The following is a 19,712-nucleotide window of genomic DNA, read 5'->3' as shown; positions in this document are numbered from 1 at the left end:
CCTCCCGCCGCCGTCGCCGCCGCCGCGAGCACTGCCTGCGCACTTCCGGCCTCGCGCCACGAGCACTTCCGGGGCAGAGCTGAAGAGCGCGCGCGCGCACGTGGGGCCGGGGCGGAGAAAGGCGAGCTCCGGGCAGGCGGGCGGAGGGCCTCAGGTGAGTTGGGGAAGGGGCGTGGGAAGGAAGTGCGGGAGCCGAGTGTGGCGGTGCGGTCCTCTCGGGCTCGGCGCCCCGCGGAACTTGCAAGTTTCCTTGTCCCGAACCAAGTGGATGCTGCTCGGTAGCCCTTGGGAACGGGGAGGGGTGGCAAAGACCTCTCGTGGGCTCTTCATACGCTCGCCTGACCGGACTAGATGCGTCTGCTCTGACCGTGGGGTCCTAACATTGAAGGTAGACGAGTGAGGGGCGATCCAGATCCCATACCTCCCCTCGTTCGGTACGTGTGTTCCGGGTGGGTGCTAGACCAAGCAGCCAGAGTCCTGTCACTTCCCACCCTTGAGCTCTGGGTTTGCCTTGCCCCATCAGCCCCACGTCACTACCAGGGATTTGCAAACTTAGCGTACTAGAGTTGGGGAGAGGTGCTTGCTAAAATTCCGATTTCTACCTCTCTTACAGAGATTAGTATTCTCGAGTTATGGAATAGGGCCCTTTGGAGGATTTTTGCAAAGTATGTTTATTTGAGACAATCTGAGTTTTTGGAGATTGATGGGGTCTTGCTTGAGGCATGAAAATATCGTTGGAGCCTGGAGTGGTGGCGCACGCCTGTAATGCCAGCACTTGGGAGGCAGAGGAAGAACTGCTGTGAGTTCGAGGCCAGCCTGAGCTACAAACGGAGTTCAAGACCAGCCTGACTGAACTGCGTAGTGAAAGCCTGCCTCAAAAAGAAAAAGAAAAGAAAACATCGATAGTTATTCAGGAATGAACTTGAGTGAGATATATTTGGAGTTTTCCATGCAGAATAGTAATAATAAACAGTATATGTGATACTCCAGTTAATATTTAACATAACGTATGTCTTTTTTTTTCCCCCTGTAGGGATGGGTGAATTTAAAGTCCATCGAGTACGTTTCTTTAATTATGTCCCACCAGGGATCCGCTGTGTGGCTTACAATAACCAGTCAAATAGATTGGCCGTTTCACGAACAGATGGCACTGTGGAAATTTATAACTTGTCAGCAAACTACTTTCAGGAGAAAGTAAGTCATTTGGGAGCCAGATTTGGCATTTCAGATGTTAGTTTCTGCTGAAGGTCCATTTTACAACTTTGTTTGTTTGTTTGTTTTGGTACTGGGAATTGAACTCAGAACCTTCCGCTTGCCAGGCAGGCTCTTGTGCTGCTGAACTATATCCCTGGCCCCTGTTTTACAATTTCTATGTCCTACAGAGAGATCAAGTGAGTCCCTGTCCTTTGTGGGATTGTTTAGAACCAAATAAGATCTCTTGTTTGACCAATGAGAGAAACTCAAGAGTTTTTACCTGTGTGATGTTGGTTAGAAAGATCTAGGACTTTGGGCGTCTCACTGCTTGTCATTTGGAAACTGAGGTTTGCTGGGTCTTTTGGCCACAACAAGAAGGGAAGTTGATGAGAGCATTGCAGCTTTGGTAAGGCACCATTTCCTCTGGGTGTGCCAGTATCTCTTTCATTGTCAGTTCAGAAAAGGTGAAATATTTTCATATCAAAAATTTTTTGGTGATATGATGGAAGGAAGGTGGATTCTTAAGTTCATTTGTCAGGAAATGTAGATTTGCATGTCTATATTTGGTAGTAAAGGAGATTTTTAGTTAGGTAGGACATCCTTTGGCTGTTCACAGAGGGCGGATGGGAAGCACTTATGTTTCCAGTTCAATGAGTGGCCAATACGGGGCATTAAGACAAATGTCACAGGCTCTGCCTTCAAAGTACTTGAACACCAGTGGGAGGGAAGATCAGTATACAGTTTCTGACCAACACAATGAAGCAGAGAATAGCATAGCAGCTTAATAGAGGTACCTTACTCTGAGAAAGTGGTTTAAGGAAACCTGGAAAGGGAGAACTTCTTTGGCTAATATCCACCCCCCTTTTTTTTTGTACCGGGAATTGTACTCACGGCCTTGCACTTGCCAGGCACTGAGCTATATCCCCAGCTAGGGAGGACTTCTTGAACTAATAGGGGCATAAAAATTTCAAGTTATTGCCTACCACAAATGTCAATCACCTTCTATAGTATGAAAAAACATGCCCTCGTGCATGCTTATTGCAGTCGGTGATTTTTCTGTTGTTCATTTGTTTAATGTCTTTTTTCCTCACTACACTTCAAATTTGTGAAACAGGCGCCATGTCAGTAATGTTCACGATTGTGTTACTCCCACCATTTAGCAAATGTCTAGTACAAAGCTATTGCTGAATTAATGGTGGTTGAATAAATCAACCTTTCCTTACCCCTTACTTTCTTTTCTCTCTCTCACCTTCAATCATTAACTCAGTCTAGTCTTCTGCTTTCTCATATTCCCTTTACTGGTTAAGACTGCTTACCGCTGTTAAGGAAAAAAAAAGAATGGAGGCCAGGAGTAAGAAGACCCAGTTTTCTTCATGCCTGTGACTTTGACTCTTTGGACAGGCCACTTCACCCATATGTGTCTAGGCCTCTTCAAGTTCCAGTAAGGGAAATTACAGCCAGTTAGTCCCTTTTGCATCAACTAGGGATAAGATTAAAATGCCTTGATAGGTATGAAAACTTTTTGAGTGCTCAGAAAACTCTTAGAAATCTGAGATTTAAACAAAAAGCTGGAATGAAGTGTATTTTATTTTGTAAACAACTCTTTACAGGTAAAATTGACACACTGTAAGCTGTTTGTATTTAAAGTATAGTGCACACATTGGTAACATTCAGCTTACACAATACTGCATCTCTTAATAGTGATGGTGCTCTTAGTAATTTTGAGAACTGCATCATTAATCATTTTGGTTGCTATAGAGAATACTTACATCCGGATGGTATAGCCTTGCATCTATAGTATATAATTGTACAGCATGTTACTGTGTTAAAGTATTTGTGTATCTAAACATAGAAAGGTACAGTATAAAAGATAAAACTAGTACATTTGTCTAGGGCAGTTGCTATGAGTGGAGCTTGCAGGACTGGATGTTGCTCTGAGTGAGACAGTGAGTTAGAGGTGAGTAAATATGAAGGCCTAGGACAGACTATACTACTGTAGACTTTATTGACACCATGCACTTACGCCTCATGGAATTGATTGACTGATAAATGAATTGATTGATTAATTGAGACAGGGTCTAACTCTGTAATTCAGGCTGGCCTTGGACTCATGGTGATCCTCCTGCCTCAGCCTCCCAAGTGCTGGGATTATAAGCATGCATCACCACACCCAAGTCAAGGAATTTATTTTAAAAATCTTCAATAATAAATTACCCTTAGCTTACTATAACTTGTTTACTTTATAAACTTAAAATGTTTTGACTTTGACTCTTGTAGTAACTTAGCTTCACACATACATTGTATAGCTGTGGATTTTTCTCTTTTTTTTATTATTATATGTTTGTAGTACATAATAAACACATTTATTGTGGGGACTTGGTACATATACATAGTGTGTCCAGATCCTTCTTACTTGCCCTCGCCCTCCTCACTCTGCAGTCTCCCTCATCCCCTGACCCCTTCCCATCTCTACATAGCCTATCTCACTGTTTCCTGTCTATTGATATTTTTTTTATATCCTTGTGCTTTTTAAATTTTAAAAATTTTATGAACATTTTTGTTAAAAACTAAGACACCCATAGTATAGCATGTTTGTGACTGTCTGATTAAGTAATAATATAAGAAATCCCCCAAACTTCTACAGAATATGTTTTGTATAGTATATACATATGTATAATGAAACCATCACCCAATCAAGATAGTTGTATTAATTTTTAGAAAACTGGATTATCTATTGGATACATCAAACCAAACGAGTATACTCGTTCTGCTGAAGAGGTTTTTACTAAATTGGCTCTAGTTTAAAAAAACAACAAAAAACCAGATCTCATTGTACAAGTAAACTACAGTAATTTTAAGTAACTAGAAATTGAACCTGAAGAAAGTGGAAATGTCAACATGATCTTCTGAGAGACCAAAACCCCACAATAGTTATTTGTAGGGAAACCTGTGACTGGTCAGTTCATGGTGGGTTGAAAACTTCTGCTATTTCTGTAGTTTTTCCCAGGTCATGAATCTCGCGCTACAGAAGCTCTATGTTGGGCAGAAGGACAGCGACTCTTTAGTGCAGGACTCAATGGAGAAATTCTTGAGTATGATTTACAGGCGTTAAACATCAAATATGCTATGGATGCCTTTGGAGGACCCATTTGGAGTATGATTGCCAGCCCCAGTGGCTCTCAACTTTTGGTCAGTAAGCAACTGTTGGTAATTCATACTGAGATTTTTCTTGTGCTCATTTTCTTCCTTGTGTTTATAAGGAGAATATAGTTTTATTATTAAACTTAGCAACTTGTAGCAACTCCAATCTTAGCTGAAGCTCATTAACTCCAACCACAATACTGGAGTTGATTTTCTTGTTTTTTGAGACAGGGTCTTGCTCTGTAGTTTAGACTGGCCTTGAACGTACTTTGTAGCCAGGGCTGGCCTCAAACTCACTGATCCTTGTGCCTTCGCTTCCTGAGTGCAAGTATTATAGGTGCACTACCACACCTGGCTGGAGTTGATATTGAGGATTAAAAATCCCTTGTCAGGCTGGGGATATAGCTCAGTGACATAAGTACCTGCCTGGCAAGCGTAACTTACAGTCCTGAGTTCGATTCCCAGTACCCAAAAAAAAAACCTGTGTCATTTTGTCTGCTTTTTTTTTTTTTCTTTTTGGTACCGGAAATTGAACTCAGGATCTCGCACTTGGCAGGCAGGCCATTTTGTCTGCTTTTGCTGCTAGCTTGGACCTTGTTTATTCATTTATGAAATGAGAGGGTTAGTTTATTCAGTTTCCTGTTTTCCATAGTTTTCTTTAGAACTGGAAGATGTACAGACTTTTTTTTTTTGGTGTACTTTGTGTTTTGTATAGTATATCTTTCTATGGATTCACCATGTATATATATATTTATTAATACAGTCTGAGAGGTCTTTCAGCAAGTTAACCTGTGCACATATGTTTCAACAGTTTCTCAGCAAAATTTTTGAGCATAGACAGATGCTCCTCCGTGATTGTCCCATTAGAATTAATGCTTTCAGAGATTTCTCTTTTTGCACTAATTTGTGTAAGTCTTAAAATGTCTCCATTTATGTTAGAAGGTTACTAGGTCTCCTATTTAGGCCATGTGTCCCTAGCAGAGCTATGATATGAAATCCTACTTCTGTACCATGCAGGAATTGGACCACTGATTAGAAATCTTAGTATCAGCCTACTTTTTGGTTAGGATATGAAGATATACTAAGGGATATACTATATGCTTCTTGACACTAGTACTTTTTTTCCTTTCATTAACCTTTTTTTTTTTCTTTCCAGGCAAGTGATAGCTTTAGAGAAGAAATGTAAATTATAAACGCAGTTGTATATTATATGTATAATATGTATATTTTATATAGTATGTGTGTTCTATAAAGTGATTATCTTTGTTTTCTACCTCATTTTCCCTAATAGGTTGGCTGTGAAGATGGATCTGTGAAACTATTTCAAATCACCCCTGACAAAATCCAATTTGAAAGAAATTTTGATCGACAGAAAAGTAAGGGTTGTTTTTGGTGGGGCAGTGAATAGCCTTAACAAGAAGTTATGTTTCTGTGCCACTGGGGATGGGATTTTTTTCCCATGGCTACAGGTAATGTTTTATCTGTATGTTAATTTTATGTGAGTACAGGGAATGTGCTAGAAGCCACCGCACTGTATAGCATACTTGTGATTACTATAATTTAGAAAACGAAAAATCCAAAGTAAGAAAACTAATGTTCCTGTGGAAGTCAGTTTATTGGTTATCATTTCTTTTTGGGAAGCTTTTGGTTTTTGTTGTTTTGTTTTGTTTTGGGTTTGGGTTTGGGTTATTTGGGACAGGATCTTGCTGTGCAGTTGACAGTGGTCTTGAACTCAGTATTTAGCCCAAGTTGGCCTCGAACAGTGATCCTTCTGCCTCAGCCTCCCAAGTGTTGGGATTACAAGTGTGCACCACCATGCCTGGCTTTTTGTGGTTTTTTGGAGGTGGGGGACAGAGTCTTGCTATGTAGTTCAGGCTGGCTTTGAACTCACTTTGTAGCCCAGGTTGGCGTTGAGCTCACAGCAATCCTCCTGCCTTAGCCTCCCTAGTGCTAGGATTATAGGCATGCACTAGCATGCCCAGCCTTTTGTGATATTTTAACAAGTACACATGAAATTTTGAAACCTGAATTTCATTAGTAGGAGCTGTGGCACTTTTTTTTTCCCTCCCCAGTTCTGGGGATTGAACCTAGGTACTTAGGCATGTTAGGCAAGTACTGTACAGCTGAGCCACATCCTTCAATAGCCTTTTTTATTTTTATTTACTTATTTATTTTTTGATACAGGGTCTTGCTAAGTTGCCCAGGCTGGCCTTGAACTTGCAGTCATCCTCCCTCAGCCTACGCAGTAGCTGGGATAACAGGTGTGTGCCACCACACTTGGCCAGTAACTGTACTTCTCGATCTTACTAGTGCATTCAAGTTGAAGAAGTTTTTTTGTTTTTGTTTTTTTTTCTTTTTTCCACCCAGTACCGGGAATTGAACTCACGACTTCACGCTTGCGAGGCAGGCGCTGTGCCACTGAGCTAAATCCCCAGCCCCGAGGAAGTTTTATAAACAGTTGCCCGTGCTTGGGCTGCAGCTGGACTGATACTGGCCTATAAAACAGGTGTGGGCAAACAATTTCTTTAGGTAGTAAATACTGTAGGCTTTGCAGCACAAAAGCAGCCATAGAAAATACTTAAATGAATGGGCATGGTTGTGCTCTGGCAAAACTTTATAAAAACTGCCAGTGGGCTTTTTACTGATCATTTTTCTAGAGAATAGTAACTGTATTGTGTATTTTTTTCTGTCCATTAGTAGTAATTATCCTCTGCTAATCAGATTTTTTGTTGTTTAGTACATTTGGTATTTTTTTTAGTACAAGTTAATAGGATGTTTTTTTGAAGTGTATGAAACAAAATAAGTATCTCATTCTAGTCTGAAGGCAACATTTTGAAACTAATCTAGATTTTGAAATATGTATTTATATAAAAAATACACACAGAGGACTTCTTGCACTTGTTTTTCAGCTTGCTTTTTTATTTGATATAGAGATCTTTCCTTGTCATTATGCCAGTCTACATACTGTGCTTTATGTATTTTGTAATTTAAAATTCCTATTGAGAGATACTAATTTTCTTTACTGCTAAAACCACTGCTGGTATAAAGAAGGTGAATTTTTAGTTGTTGTTTTGCATTATTGAAGAGTGAACCCAGGACCTTTGCATTGAGCTATATCCCCAACCCTTTGTTAAAATTTTTATTGTTGAGACAAGGTCTTATAAAGTTGCCCGTGCTAGGTCCAAACTTGTAAGCTAGAGTGCTTGGATTACAGGTATACCACTATAACTGGCTTTTTATTTGTTTGTTTTTGTTTTTTGAGACAGAATTCTTCTATATCAGTGATGGTGAACCTTTTAGAACTTTCAGAGATAACAAATAGCTTTTGCAGCAGACATTTGCCACCGCTGCCTTATATAGTCCAGATTGGTCTTAAACTTGCTGTGTAGTAGACTGGCCTCAAATTTATAATCCTCCAACTTCAGCTTCCCCAAGTGTTGGGGTTATAGGCATGTCCCGCAGCACCTGGCTGCAATGAAAATTCTTATAGTCATGTATTGCTTAATAGAGACATGTTCTGAAAAATATGCTGTTAATTTTATTACACAAACATGGGCTGTGCTTACACAAACTGAGATGGCTATGTCATTAGGCGATATAATTTTATGAGACCACTTTCTATAGGTAGTTTATCATTGATGGAAATGTCATTAGTACATGACTATATACGTACTTTGGGATATTCATGTAAGAATTCCTCTTTAATCAATTTGTAGTACAGTTACTGGGGCCCCAAAGTATGTTCTTTAAATTTTGATAGGTTACTATTAGATCTCCCATGAAAAGTTGTATTTGTTTACACTCCCATTAGCTACTTATATATTATTAAAATTAGGAGGTCAGGAAAACAACAATTGGAAAAAAAAATTCTTCAGTTCTAAGGGAATTCTTTTTTTTTTCCTACTAATCAAAATTAGTAGCTCAGCAGCACAGTGCCTCCCTGGCAAGTACAAGGTCCTGAGTTTGATTCCTGGTACAAAAAAAAAAAAAAAAATAGGATCAAACACTTCATTGTGCATTCTAGAGCAGTTTCTCAAGTTATAAAGCAGTCCTTTACAGGGATATGGTGGGTGAAAGAATTAAGTCTGTGGAACTAGCTCTGTAAGTAATTGTGATTACCCTTTCTGTATATTTATGTGTATGTCATTTTCTTTTTGTTGCACAAATCCCAAGGTCGCATCCTGAGTCTCAGCTGGCATCCCTCTGGTACCCACATTGCAGCAGGCTCCATAGACTACATTAGTGTGTTTGATGTCAAATCAGGTGACTGTTTTTCTCAATTCATTCAGGATATGGGTTTTGTCAGATGGGTTCCAAAAGCTTCACTCTTTGTCATGTTTTCAGTGACCTTGAAGGCCTATTAATCTTCTATGATGGCCTCTAGGAATTTTACTTCTTTCTTGGATTGCTATTGCTGCCTGTAGAGAAATCTTAGTTGTTTGGTAGGATGCAGTGTTTTTCATCATAATAAGAGTTCAAAATAAAATTCATCCTTAACTAATACTACATTTAATATGAGTGACCACTAGAAAACCTATTTATATATCCCAGTCCTTGGTAAAAATGGAACATAAATCTTGGTAGCATAGTTAGTGAGATATGAGATTAGAAAGTTAGAGAACCTTTTTTTTTTTTCCTTTTTTTGGCTTGGCTAATAATATTCTCTGGTAATGAAGTTGTCCTCAGCTTGTTATATGGCCATGTCTGTACTTCTGTCTAAGACAGGGAGGCAAAATAGGTCAGACACATTTTTCCTTTTCCTTTTTCTTCAGTGCATGAGGTTTTAAAATTTGTTATGTTATACGTGTATATAAAGAATTCTTTAAAGTTTATACAAAAAAGCAAGTGCCCACCTGTATCCCTTCTGCCACTCCTCAAAAGCAATCATTACAACTCTTATCTGGTTCTTTTGGTGTTTATCCCTGTGCTGTACATAGTGTACTTAGAATGCAGGGTTTTTTGGTTTTTTTTTTTGTCTTTTTGAGACAGGGTCTCACTATGCAGTTCAGGCTGGCCTTGAGCTCACTTTGTAGCTCAGTCTGGTCTCAAACTTGCAACGATCCTCCTGCCTCAGCCTCCCGAGTGCTGGGATTACAGGCATGTGCCACCATGCCCGGCAGAATGCAGTATTTTGAATTTTCAGTTTTTATATCATTATTTACTGACTTCTGCAACTGAGCCCTCTTTTCTTTATTTTCTGCCAAAAGTGCCCCCCCGTGTTCTTCTCATCTTTCTTGTGTGCTTATGTTTAACTTTGTTCAGATTAGTAGTCAGTGTTTACACTATTATGACAGTATAAATACTACTCTTAGCACAGTAAATTACCTTCTCTGTGCACTTTTTGTTTAATAACCCCATCATCCTCAGATTCTCTCAGCTGTGTAAATTAGCATGGAACACATCTGTTTTTTCCTATTGCTTTTTTGTTCTTGTATAGTGTCTCCCAGACCTTTTTGACTTGTTCTCATGTAGCTTAGCAGTTCTGAACCTGCTGGCAGCTGTAAAGTCTGGAACTCCGTTTATTATAGTCGGTCAGGAGGTCCCCTTAGCGTCTCTGTTGGGTAGGATTCTGTGTCGATGCTAGCAAATCTGACACCATTCTGAGAATTGATCTGTTGTGCATACAGAGACCTGAGTTTGTGTGCGGGGATCTTTTGGGTGTTCCATCTATCTGTTTACCCATTTTTGGAGTGCTGAGGGTCAAACCCAGGGCCTCATACATGTTAGGCAAGTGCTGTACCACTGAGCTCCATCCTAGCCATTTATCCTTATCATCTTAAAGTTTAGTAATTGGTTTTCTTATAGTATGCATTTATTTTTTAGTGTGTGACTCAGTTGTACTAGACACCTAGGAAGTTCTTTTAATCCAAAACTGGTATCCTTCAGTTCTAAGGGAATTCTTTTTTTTTCCAATACTGGAAATTGAACTTAGGGCCTTTCTGCTGAGCTACATTCCCAGCTCCTTTTTCATTTTTTTTGTGTTGAGATTGGCTTTCACTAAGTGGCCCAGGCTGGGCTCAAATTTGTGTTCCTCTTACCTCAGCCCCCCGGAGTGCTGCAATTATAGATATGCCCCACCACATCTGGTTTCTAGGGAAAATTTTTATAATTATTTTGTAGATGTATTTCCATTTTCTTCTGAATTTTATTACCGTATTTAGCGTTGCTTCTGCCTTTTTTTATTCTTTTTTTTAATCTTTTAGGTTTTTAACTTTTGCCGTGCTTTACTATAAGTTTGTTATCCTTATATTTTAATCTGTTAAGTGAATTTTTCATTTTGCCATTTCCAGAGGGGTTTTTTGTTGTTTTGTTTTATTGTTTTAGGTCTCAAACCCAGGGTCTTGTGCATGCTGGGCACTCTTATTACTGAGCTGTGTCCTCATCCCTAAATATTTTTTTCTTTTGTAGTACTGGGAATTGAACACAGTGTCTTTGCACTGACTTACATTCCTAGCCCCTTTTTCATTTTTAAATTTGGGACAGGACTTCACTATGTTGCCCAGGTGGGGCTCAAACTTTTAATCCTTTAGCCTCAGCCCCCCAGAGTGTTCAGATTAGAGGCTTGCACCACTATGCCCAGCTGAATGTTCTTTCTTATAGCATCCTTTTTTGTTTTGTTATACATGAACTCTTTCTCTGCCAGTCTTCCTGCTGTTCATTTATGTGTTGTTTCTCTTAGTCTGTTTGGTCTCTGCCTTTCACATTGGAGGCTTTCCTTTCATGTCTGGTGTTGGTTCTCATCACTATATCATGGAATGTGCAGAGGATGGGCTTCACTAAAGAATGATCTGGCTGGACAGTTTGGCAGCTTTTGAAAGGAGGATCCTTGGATCTTTTCTCTTAGGCCAGTTATATCCCCAAATGTTTTGAGGATCAGCCGTGGGCCTTGTGAAGGCTGAGCACACGCCATACTAGTATGCTACAGCCCTGGGCCCCCTTGGCGATTTTCGTTCCCTTGCTTGCTGTCAGAATTCTATGAACAACAGAACTGGTATTTTCAATATTCAGTTAGAAATTTTCATTTAACCCTTTTTCAAGTGTTTTTCAAGTGTTTCCCCTAATCTGTGCCCAGTATCCCTTTAGAGAGTGGGTCTTCAAGCTTCTGTTTCAGATGGAGTTTGGGAAGCTGCTTGGCTTCTTAGTTAAGGAACGGGTATCTCAGGGGTCCAGTACCTTAAGTTTGTTTTCAGCCAGTTCCTCCTTTGAGCCCCACCATTTACCTATATTATGAATTAGGTGGCTTCTTGGCATTTCCCCTAGCTGACTTGGGTCTTAGTTTTAGGGCTCTTCTAAGCCAGTCACCACCCTATTTGCTTTTCAGCTCCTGGAATTTTGTCACTGTTACATTCTGTCCTTTCCCGTGCACTGAGTTTTAGAAAAGTGCAGAGGAAAGTGAGTATGCAGTAGGCCAGCTCTAAGTCAATATCCACATGTCTCTTTCCATTTCACTTCTCCGAAGGAACTTTTTTTCTTGCTCTTGCCCTTTTCTTCCCTCTCTGCTGCCTCTCTCTTCTCAAGTAACAACTTGACTTTTGAAACTGGGTTCACCACAGCTATTATTTACTGACTGGCTGTATTTGGGCAACTAACTTAACCATATCATACCTACCACAAGTACTTCTTGTAAATTAAAGGGGAAACAAGTTCTATCCACATGTGTGCTTTTCTTATTTTTCAGGCAGTGCTATTCATAAGATGATCGTAGATAGACAATACATGGGTGTGTCTAAGCGGAAGTGCATTGTGTGGGGTGTGGCCTTTCTGTCTGACGGCACTGTCATAAGCGTGGACTCTGCTGGGAAAGTGCAGTTCTGGGATTCGGCTACAGGGACACTTGTCAAGAGCCATCTCGTCGCAAATGCTGATGTACAGTCCATTGCCGTTGCTGATGTGAGTATACAGTCCTGCTTTCAAGTGGTTGATATGCCACCTAGGCGGTGAGTCATTGATACCTAACAAACATTTCATGATCCAGATGGCGTACTGGGGAAGGTATAAGGATCCACATCATTTCTGCGGATCTAACTATTAAAGAATATTTTGTAAAAGCTCAGGTAGTATAAGGGCCCTCCACTCTTTAATCCAGTCTGCTTATAGAAGGGGCACTAGCAGCTGGGCGTGGTGGCACATGCCTGTAGTCCCAGCCCTTGAGCAGCTGAGACAGAAGGTCACCATGAGTTCGAGGCCAACCTGGGCTGCACAGTGAGATCCTTTCTAAAACAAGCAAAAGGTGGGCACAAGCAGCCTAGAAGACTGCAGAAGTGCTATTCTACTCTGTATGGTTCGTGTTCTGTCCTATTTCGAGTCATTAACAAATAACTTTATAATGACTTGGGGAAAGTTCACTTTCTGCTATCTTTTTTTTTTTTTTTTTTTTTTTTTTTTTTTTTTTTTTTTTTTTGGTTTTTCTTTGGTACCAGGAACCGAACTCACGACCTTGCGCTTGCCAGGCAGGCGCTTTGCCTCTGAGCTAAATCCCCAGCCCCCTTTCTGCTATCTTAACAAGCTTAGATATTGGCTGAAGAAGCATGTCTCTTTCCTTTTGGTAACATGAATTCTAATTCAGAAGCTTTTGGGTCATTTAGTAGTGAGGCACAGGAAGTAGCTTTGAGATTTGTTAGGTAGATTCTGTATTTTTTTGTTAATAGAGTGTATATTTTTTACTTACTGTGAATGTTACACACTCTCCTCTGTGTGGACATCCAGTTTCTCTTGTAGCACTCATTTATGCCTTCTTTGTTTTGCCCATAAAATATTCTTAACCCGTTTCATAGATTTTCTGTGAAGACAACTTGATGTATGTTAAAGTTACATATAAACTGTAGTAGTAATGGTGTAAGTTGAAATGAATGGGAGAAAATTAATCCAAAATTTATTAAGTTAATACTGTTTAAAATATAACTACTTAGCTGATCACAGTAACATACCCCTGCAATCCCAGCGGTATAGGAGGCTGAGGTAGAAGAAGTACAAGTTCGAGCCCAGCCTGGGCAATTTAGTGACTTAGTGAGACCCTGTCTAAAAAGACTGAAGGCCAGTTGTGGTGGTGCACTCCTGTAATCCCAGCATTTGGGAGGCTGAGGCAGGAGGATCTTTGCAAGTTTGAGACCAGCGGGGGTTACAAAGTGAGCTCAAGGCCAGCCTAAACTGCATAGTGAGACCCTGTCTCCAAAACACTGGAGATGTAGTTCATTGTGTAGGTCCTGGACTCAATCCCCAGTACCAACAAAAAACAAAAGTATAACTACTCAAAGGTATTTGAAAGAAGAAGGAAAATATATATTTAGTGTTATAAAACTGTTTCTGGGGTATAATGTTAAGGGAACAAATAGAACTATATTATGGTGAATTGATATGGTACATAATAGTTTATTATAAAAAGAGGAGGAAACTGGTATAGTGCTGCATACTTGTAATCTCATTGAGGAGGAGGATCACCAGTTTGAGGCCAACCTGGGCAAGTTAGCAAGACCCTATCTCAAAATAAAACAATTTCTAAAAAAGGCTGTGGATATAGCTCAGCACTTCCTGAGTTTGAGTCCCATTACTGCCCCCCCCCAAACCCCAAAAAACAAATACACAAAAAGCAGAGAGTGAAAGAAGGAAAAGGAGGAACAGTTTTGTTAGCCATTTTTTTTTTCTTTTTTTTTTGTGGTGAGACAGGGTCTGTGTGGTTCAGGCTGACCTCAAACTCATTTGAGCCTCCTGTCTCAGGCTCCCAAGTGCTGGGATTATAGGTATGTGCCACCAAGTTTTTATATATATATATATATTTTTTTTTTTTTAAATGTGCGTACATTATTATATTGAGTCTTAGCTCTGATTATGAGACATGTCATTATTTTACCATTCCAGAAAAGAAAAAAACTGCCAGTTAAATTAGACACAGTGCCTTTGGTGAGGGGTAGTTTCTGGGCCTTGAACCCAGGGCCTTCGGATTGAGCTACGTGCAGCCGCTCTTTGTTTATTCTTTGGAGACAAGGTCTCACCAAGTTGTGTGGGCTTGGCTTGATTTTATGATCTTCCTGCCTCCGCCCCTAGGGTGCTAGCATTATGGGCATGTGCCACCATGTTCTGCTGATGCAGTGCTTCTTTAAATGTAAACTGTATAAACATATAAATTGACAATTTTTAAAAATAGTCTATATTTTGTTCACTGAAGGAGCTCCATAATTATGGCTGAAATTTTGTCTTGTCATTCTTATGTGTATGTGAAAAGGAAAATAAAAATGAAATAAAGTAAGGTATTCTTGAAACCTTCATGTTTAACCAGACTGTGTCACTTTGACTTCGCCCAAAGGTCTGACCTTACCCACACATTTCCACTCTGCCTCCATGGAGAGCAGTACTCAAAAAAGTTGTGGAATTTTGAGTATTTCAGATTTTTGGATTAGAAACACTCAACTAGTAAAATCTGTGTAACGGTTGGTTACAAAGTCCACAAAACTGTAGAGTGTGGAACACTTCTTGTCCGAAGCATTTCAGATAGGGGACACTCCACTTGCATCCAAATTTTATTCCTGTGTATAGGTCAGTGTATGTCTACATTTGTTTCTCCTTTCATCTTGTTGATGGCTTTTTTAGTTGTTTCCATCTTCTGGCTGTTGTGAATGATACTAATGTACAAGTGTCTTGAGTTCTTGCTTTTAATTCTTTTGAGTATTTGCTTTCATTACTATTCTTGTTTGAGTTTGTTTTGTTTTTGTTTTATTTGTCTTCTTGAGACAGGGTTTTGCTATGCAGTTTAGGCTGGCCTTGAGCTCACTTTGTAGCCCAGGCTGGTCTCAAACTCACACCAGTCCCCCTGCCTCAGCCTCCCAAGTGCTAGGATTATAGATGTGCTACCACACTCAGCCTTTGGGTTTTTTTGTTTGCATTCTAAATTTGGTTTGGGGGACTTCTTTCTTATTTTTCTGTATGAATTTAAGAAACACCCTTATTAGTTCAAGTAAAGAATAATTTGTACTTTATCTTTTTTATAATGAGCCTATCTTGCATTTAAGTTATATGTCACTAATAACAGGTACACATTCTGAGAAATATGGCACCATATGAACATCAGAGTGTACTTACACAAACCTCTAGAAGGTAGAGACTGGTACAGTGCACACCTACTATACATTACTGTCTGTGCTTTACTTTTACATGGCTGCCAGTGCAGTAGTTTTGTTCGCACAGCATCACCACAAACCTATGAGCAGTGTTTTGTGCTACATTGCTTTGACAGCTAGGATGTCTGTAGGACATAGGAATTTTTCAGCACAATTACAGTGTTTGAGACCATTGTTGTAAATGTAGCCTTCATTGACTGAAACATGATACAGTGTTGATTGACTGTGTGTGAAACACTGGGAGCTATGAATCTAATTCTTTCCTTGATTCTGGTCGCAAACCAAATTGGACAAGAAACAAATCAAATTTCTCCATTTGGTCCACATTGAACCCCTAACCATTACATTTAATTTCGTTCTAGCCAGGCATGGTATAGCACGACTATAAACCCTTCACTTGGGAGGCCAGAGCAGGAGGATTCCCTTGAGTTCTGATTCAGTTCTCATCTAAATTTGGTTTATGACCAGATCGTGAGAAGAATTAAGTTCATGACCTGAGGTATTGCTGCCATTGTTAAATTTGTTGGTAGCGGGCACATTCTTGCCTATGTCTGAGCTTGCTTCGCCGATGGAATTGTTTCCAGGGGGAACGATTCTGGAATCTCCCTTCTAATTCTAGGAATAGGTCTTCCCCTGAGTGGCGCAGACAGGAAATATGAGTGAATGTTTTTTCATGTGGACCTGCTTTGTTCACGTGTACCTCCCTTATGATTGAATTTCTCAGCAAGAAGACAGTTTCGTGGTGGGCACGGCTGAAGGCACAGTATTCCATTTTCAGCTGGTCTCTGTGACTTCCAACAGCACCGAGAAGCAGTGGGTGCGGACCAAACCATTCCAGCACCACACCCATGACGTGCGCACCGTGGCCCACAGCCCAACAGCACTGATATCTGGAGGTGAGTCCTGTTCCCGGCCAGCCCGCTGCTTTAGTCTGCCCAGCTGTGGTTATTTTCACATTCTGTACCCCTTCTTCCCTCTGCCTTGCCCCAGGTACTGACACCCACTTAGTCATTCGCCCTCTCATGGAGAAGGTGGAGGTAAAGAATTACGACGCTGCCCTCCGGAAAATCACCTTTCCCCATGTAAGTACCACTCTCCAGCAGATGTGTCCTCTCATTCTCCATCCCACAAGACTCCGCACACGTCTTTACTTTCTGGGCAACTTCCCAGGCCTTTCTTGGCTCCCTTCTCCATTTCTGTTCCCAGGGCAAGCCTCCTCAATCTTGGAGCACAGGATTGGCTGCATCATAATTCCTTTTTCCTGATAGTTGCTGCTTATGAGAATTTGGTTGGTGTGTCTTCTGTTATACTGAGAGGAAGCAGAAAAAATCTAGACTCCCAGTGTTTCTTTCTAGGTGGTGCCATACAAATGGTGCCATATCCTCAAGGGAGTCAGTCCTCCATACCTGCTTCCTCATTCCATCTGCCAGTGACCTTACTGAGTATCTTCTCATTATCATACTATATGGACACAGCTGTATACAACATCTTTATTGACATATGCCTAGCACACAGAAATCACACATACTCAGTGTATATGATGAGATTTGGTTGGACATAAATCCAACCAGTTAGGGTTGGACATGGCCCTCATTAGCTCTTGAATTGAGGCATTTCTTTGTGCTGCCGTTGCACTAGTTTGGATCAGTGTCATTAATCCTTTAAAAATTAAGCAGTAGCCTCCTTAATCATCTCCTTTTATTTCCACGTGTGTCATTCTAGCCTATTCTCCATTGATCTGCTTAAAAAGCAACTTTGTTCATTGCTCCATGCTTAAAAGCCTTTGGTTGCCCTTGCTGGCCTCAGCATGGAGACCTAGTTCCTTAGCATGGCATATTGAATCTGTAGATCTTGGACTGGTCCTTCAGCTTCTCTCAACACTCCTTTTACATACTTGTAGCAGCCTCTTCCCCACCTGGGCCAGCCATTCTGAAAGTGTCTTTTTATTCCCTTGAGTGCCCTTTTACTTTTGAGCTATTTCACACACCACTGGTCTCCTTAGAACATTCTGCCTTGCCTTCTTTGCCCTTTTAGTCTTTGCTAGTGAACCTCCTGTGGACTCCTGTATTTACTCCACAAGGCTAGGTTAGATGTCATTTCTGCTTTTTTCTGTTGTATACTGTGCTTAACCATGTTAGACTTTTTGGCACACTGTAGTGTAATTGCATATTTAATTCTTGCCTATTGATTCACAGGCTAGAAGCTTCTTAAAAGCAGTATCTGTTTTTAGTCACTGTTGTGTTCTCAGATCCCAGGACAGTGCCTGGCCTGTGGTAGAAGTTAGGAAATGCTTACAAAGTCTGGATTTTAACAGTAAATAAGGTGCTGAGATGTTGCTGCTGTATTTGGTGCTGAGGCAGTAGATGACCCTGCCCTATTTGTAACTTTCCAATTCTTGGATACAGCGGCGACTCATTTCCTGTTCTAAAAAGAGGCAGCTTCTCCTCTTCCAGTTTGCTCATCACTTGGAACTTTGGCGACTGGGATCCACTGTTGCAACAGGTAAGATAGAGGAAAGGTTTTTCAATAAGAAAACTGGAAACGAGGTTCAATGCGTATAATCACCACAGTTTGGAAGGCTGAAGCAGGCGGATTGCAGATTTGAGCTCAGTGTTATTATTTGACTCAGTGTTACAAATTAGCAAGACCCTGTCTCAAAATAAAAAACTAAAGAAAGGGTTGGTGATATATCTAAGTATGAAGACCCTAGAAGACCCTAGATTTGGTCTCTCTAGATTCAATCTCCAGTACTAGGGGGAAAATTGTGCAGTAAATCTACATTTTTCTGATTTCCCACGGGAGGAGCTTCTCTTATACCAAGCAGTGACTTCTTAGATGAAAAAAATTACAGATCTTCCTTTCATAAGAAAAACTCAGTGAAGTTTCTTGTTTCAGGCAAGAATGGCGATACCCTTCCACTTTCTAAAAATGCAGATCATTTACTGCACCTCAAGACAAAGGTAAGGAAGGTTCACTGTGGGCTTATTCTCTGAAATGTAAAACATTTTCTCATTCTGAATTGTGGGGGTTACATCGTTCACATCGTAAACTGCATAAATCCTAAAACTAGTATTGTCACCATAGCTAGGTTTCATGTGATTATAAGTTGGGTGCTCAGAATATTGTACATGGGGGCTGGGGATTTAGCTCAGCGGCAGAGTGCCTCCCTGGCAAGTACAAAGTCATGAGTTCGATTCCTGATACCGGAAGAAAAACAAAAAAACAACAAAAAAAGAATATAGTAGATAAATGCTTAAAATGCAGCAAATAGTTTTTGACCTTTTAATATTATGAAAATAGTGTAAATATTTTTAAAAACTCAGATGGTATAAAGGGAATGTAATGAAACATGAGTCCCCTAACCCATGCCTTTTTTATCCCACTCTACAGAGATAAGCACTGCCAACAATTTTTTGCATATCTTTCTAAAATTTTTTTCCACTGTTTGTTTATGTATATATCCTTTTTATGTTAATAGGGCTACTAGGCAAACTCTTACTATCTTCCTTTTAAAAAGATCTTTAGGCTGCATGTGATGACACATAATTTGAGCACTTGGGAGGCTAAGGCAAGAGAATCCCTATAAGTTTAAGACCAGCCTGAACTACATAGTGAGACCCTGATTCAAACCTCCCCCCCACCAAAAAAAGCTGTTTATTGTAATTAAACATTTGTGAATATAGTCTCACTGTGAAGAATTCAAATAGAATATTCTATGTGCTTCACCTCTAATTCTATTTTCTCTTAAAATTGTTAATTGATGAGCTACATACCCTTTCACATCTTGTTTTCCTCTTTGTGTGTGTGAGAGAGAGGGGGAGGGAGTATGTGTTATATACATAACATGTATTGCTGGGCCTGGTGGTGCACACCTGTAATTCCAGCATTTGGGAGGCTGAGGCAGGAAGATAATTGCAAATTTGAGGTCAGCCTAGGTTACATAGTGAGTCTGAGGCCAACCAGAACTACATAGCAAGACCTTGTCTCAAGAAAAATAAAAAGTATTAAATCATTTTGTTTTGTGAGTTTTTTAAATTATGTAAGTGTTACATTGGACTTTTCCTTTATTTGAATATTTTCATTTACTCTTTCTTAGAGATCTTTAGTTGTTTTTTTTTTGGTTTTTTTTTTTTTTTTTTTTTTTTTTTTGGTTTTTCTCTGGTACCAGGAACCGAACTCACGACCTTGCGCTTGCCAGGCAGGCGCTTTTGCTGCTGAGCTAAATCCCCAGCCCCCTTTAGAGATCTTTAAAGCAGGTTGCCAGAG

The 19,712-nt window shown here is 40.1% G+C and overlaps 1 protein-coding gene across 2 annotated transcripts in view; it reads left to right on the top strand.

The window, feature by feature from the left end:
- Positions 1-54: 54 nt before the first annotated feature.
- Cirh1a (cirrhosis, autosomal recessive 1A (cirhin)) overlaps positions 55-19,712 on the top strand; it is a 29,974-nt gene continuing 10,316 nt past the window's right edge. Inside the window, exons 1-10 of one of the 2 annotated variants that reach the window (XM_005403565.2) lie at positions 55-154; positions 1,034-1,194; positions 4,192-4,383; positions 5,627-5,711; positions 8,509-8,598; positions 12,014-12,225; positions 16,171-16,342; positions 16,437-16,528; positions 17,852-17,948; positions 18,342-18,406. In XM_005403565.2, coding sequence (XP_005403622.1) covers positions 1,036-1,194; positions 4,192-4,383; positions 5,627-5,711; positions 8,509-8,598; positions 12,014-12,225; positions 16,171-16,342; positions 16,437-16,528; positions 17,852-17,948; positions 18,342-18,406 — 1,164 coding nt within the window. In that variant the 5' untranslated portion in view covers positions 55-154; positions 1,034-1,035. Of the gene's footprint in view, positions 155-907; positions 927-1,033; positions 1,195-4,191; positions 4,384-5,626; positions 5,712-8,508; positions 8,599-12,013; positions 12,226-16,170; positions 16,343-16,436; positions 16,529-17,851; positions 17,949-18,341; positions 18,407-19,712 lie in introns of those variants that run through there. The other variant, XM_005403564.2, reaches the window with a different exon arrangement.

The sequence above is a fragment of the Chinchilla lanigera genome, unplaced genomic scaffold (assembly GCF_000276665.1).
Source record: "Chinchilla lanigera isolate Chin_1 unplaced genomic scaffold, ChiLan1.0 scaffold00083, whole genome shotgun sequence".
NCBI lineage: Eukaryota > Metazoa > Chordata > Mammalia > Rodentia > Chinchillidae > Chinchilla > Chinchilla lanigera.
The sequence above is the reverse complement of the archived record's forward strand: the minus strand, read 5'-3'. Positions and strand labels throughout refer to the sequence as shown.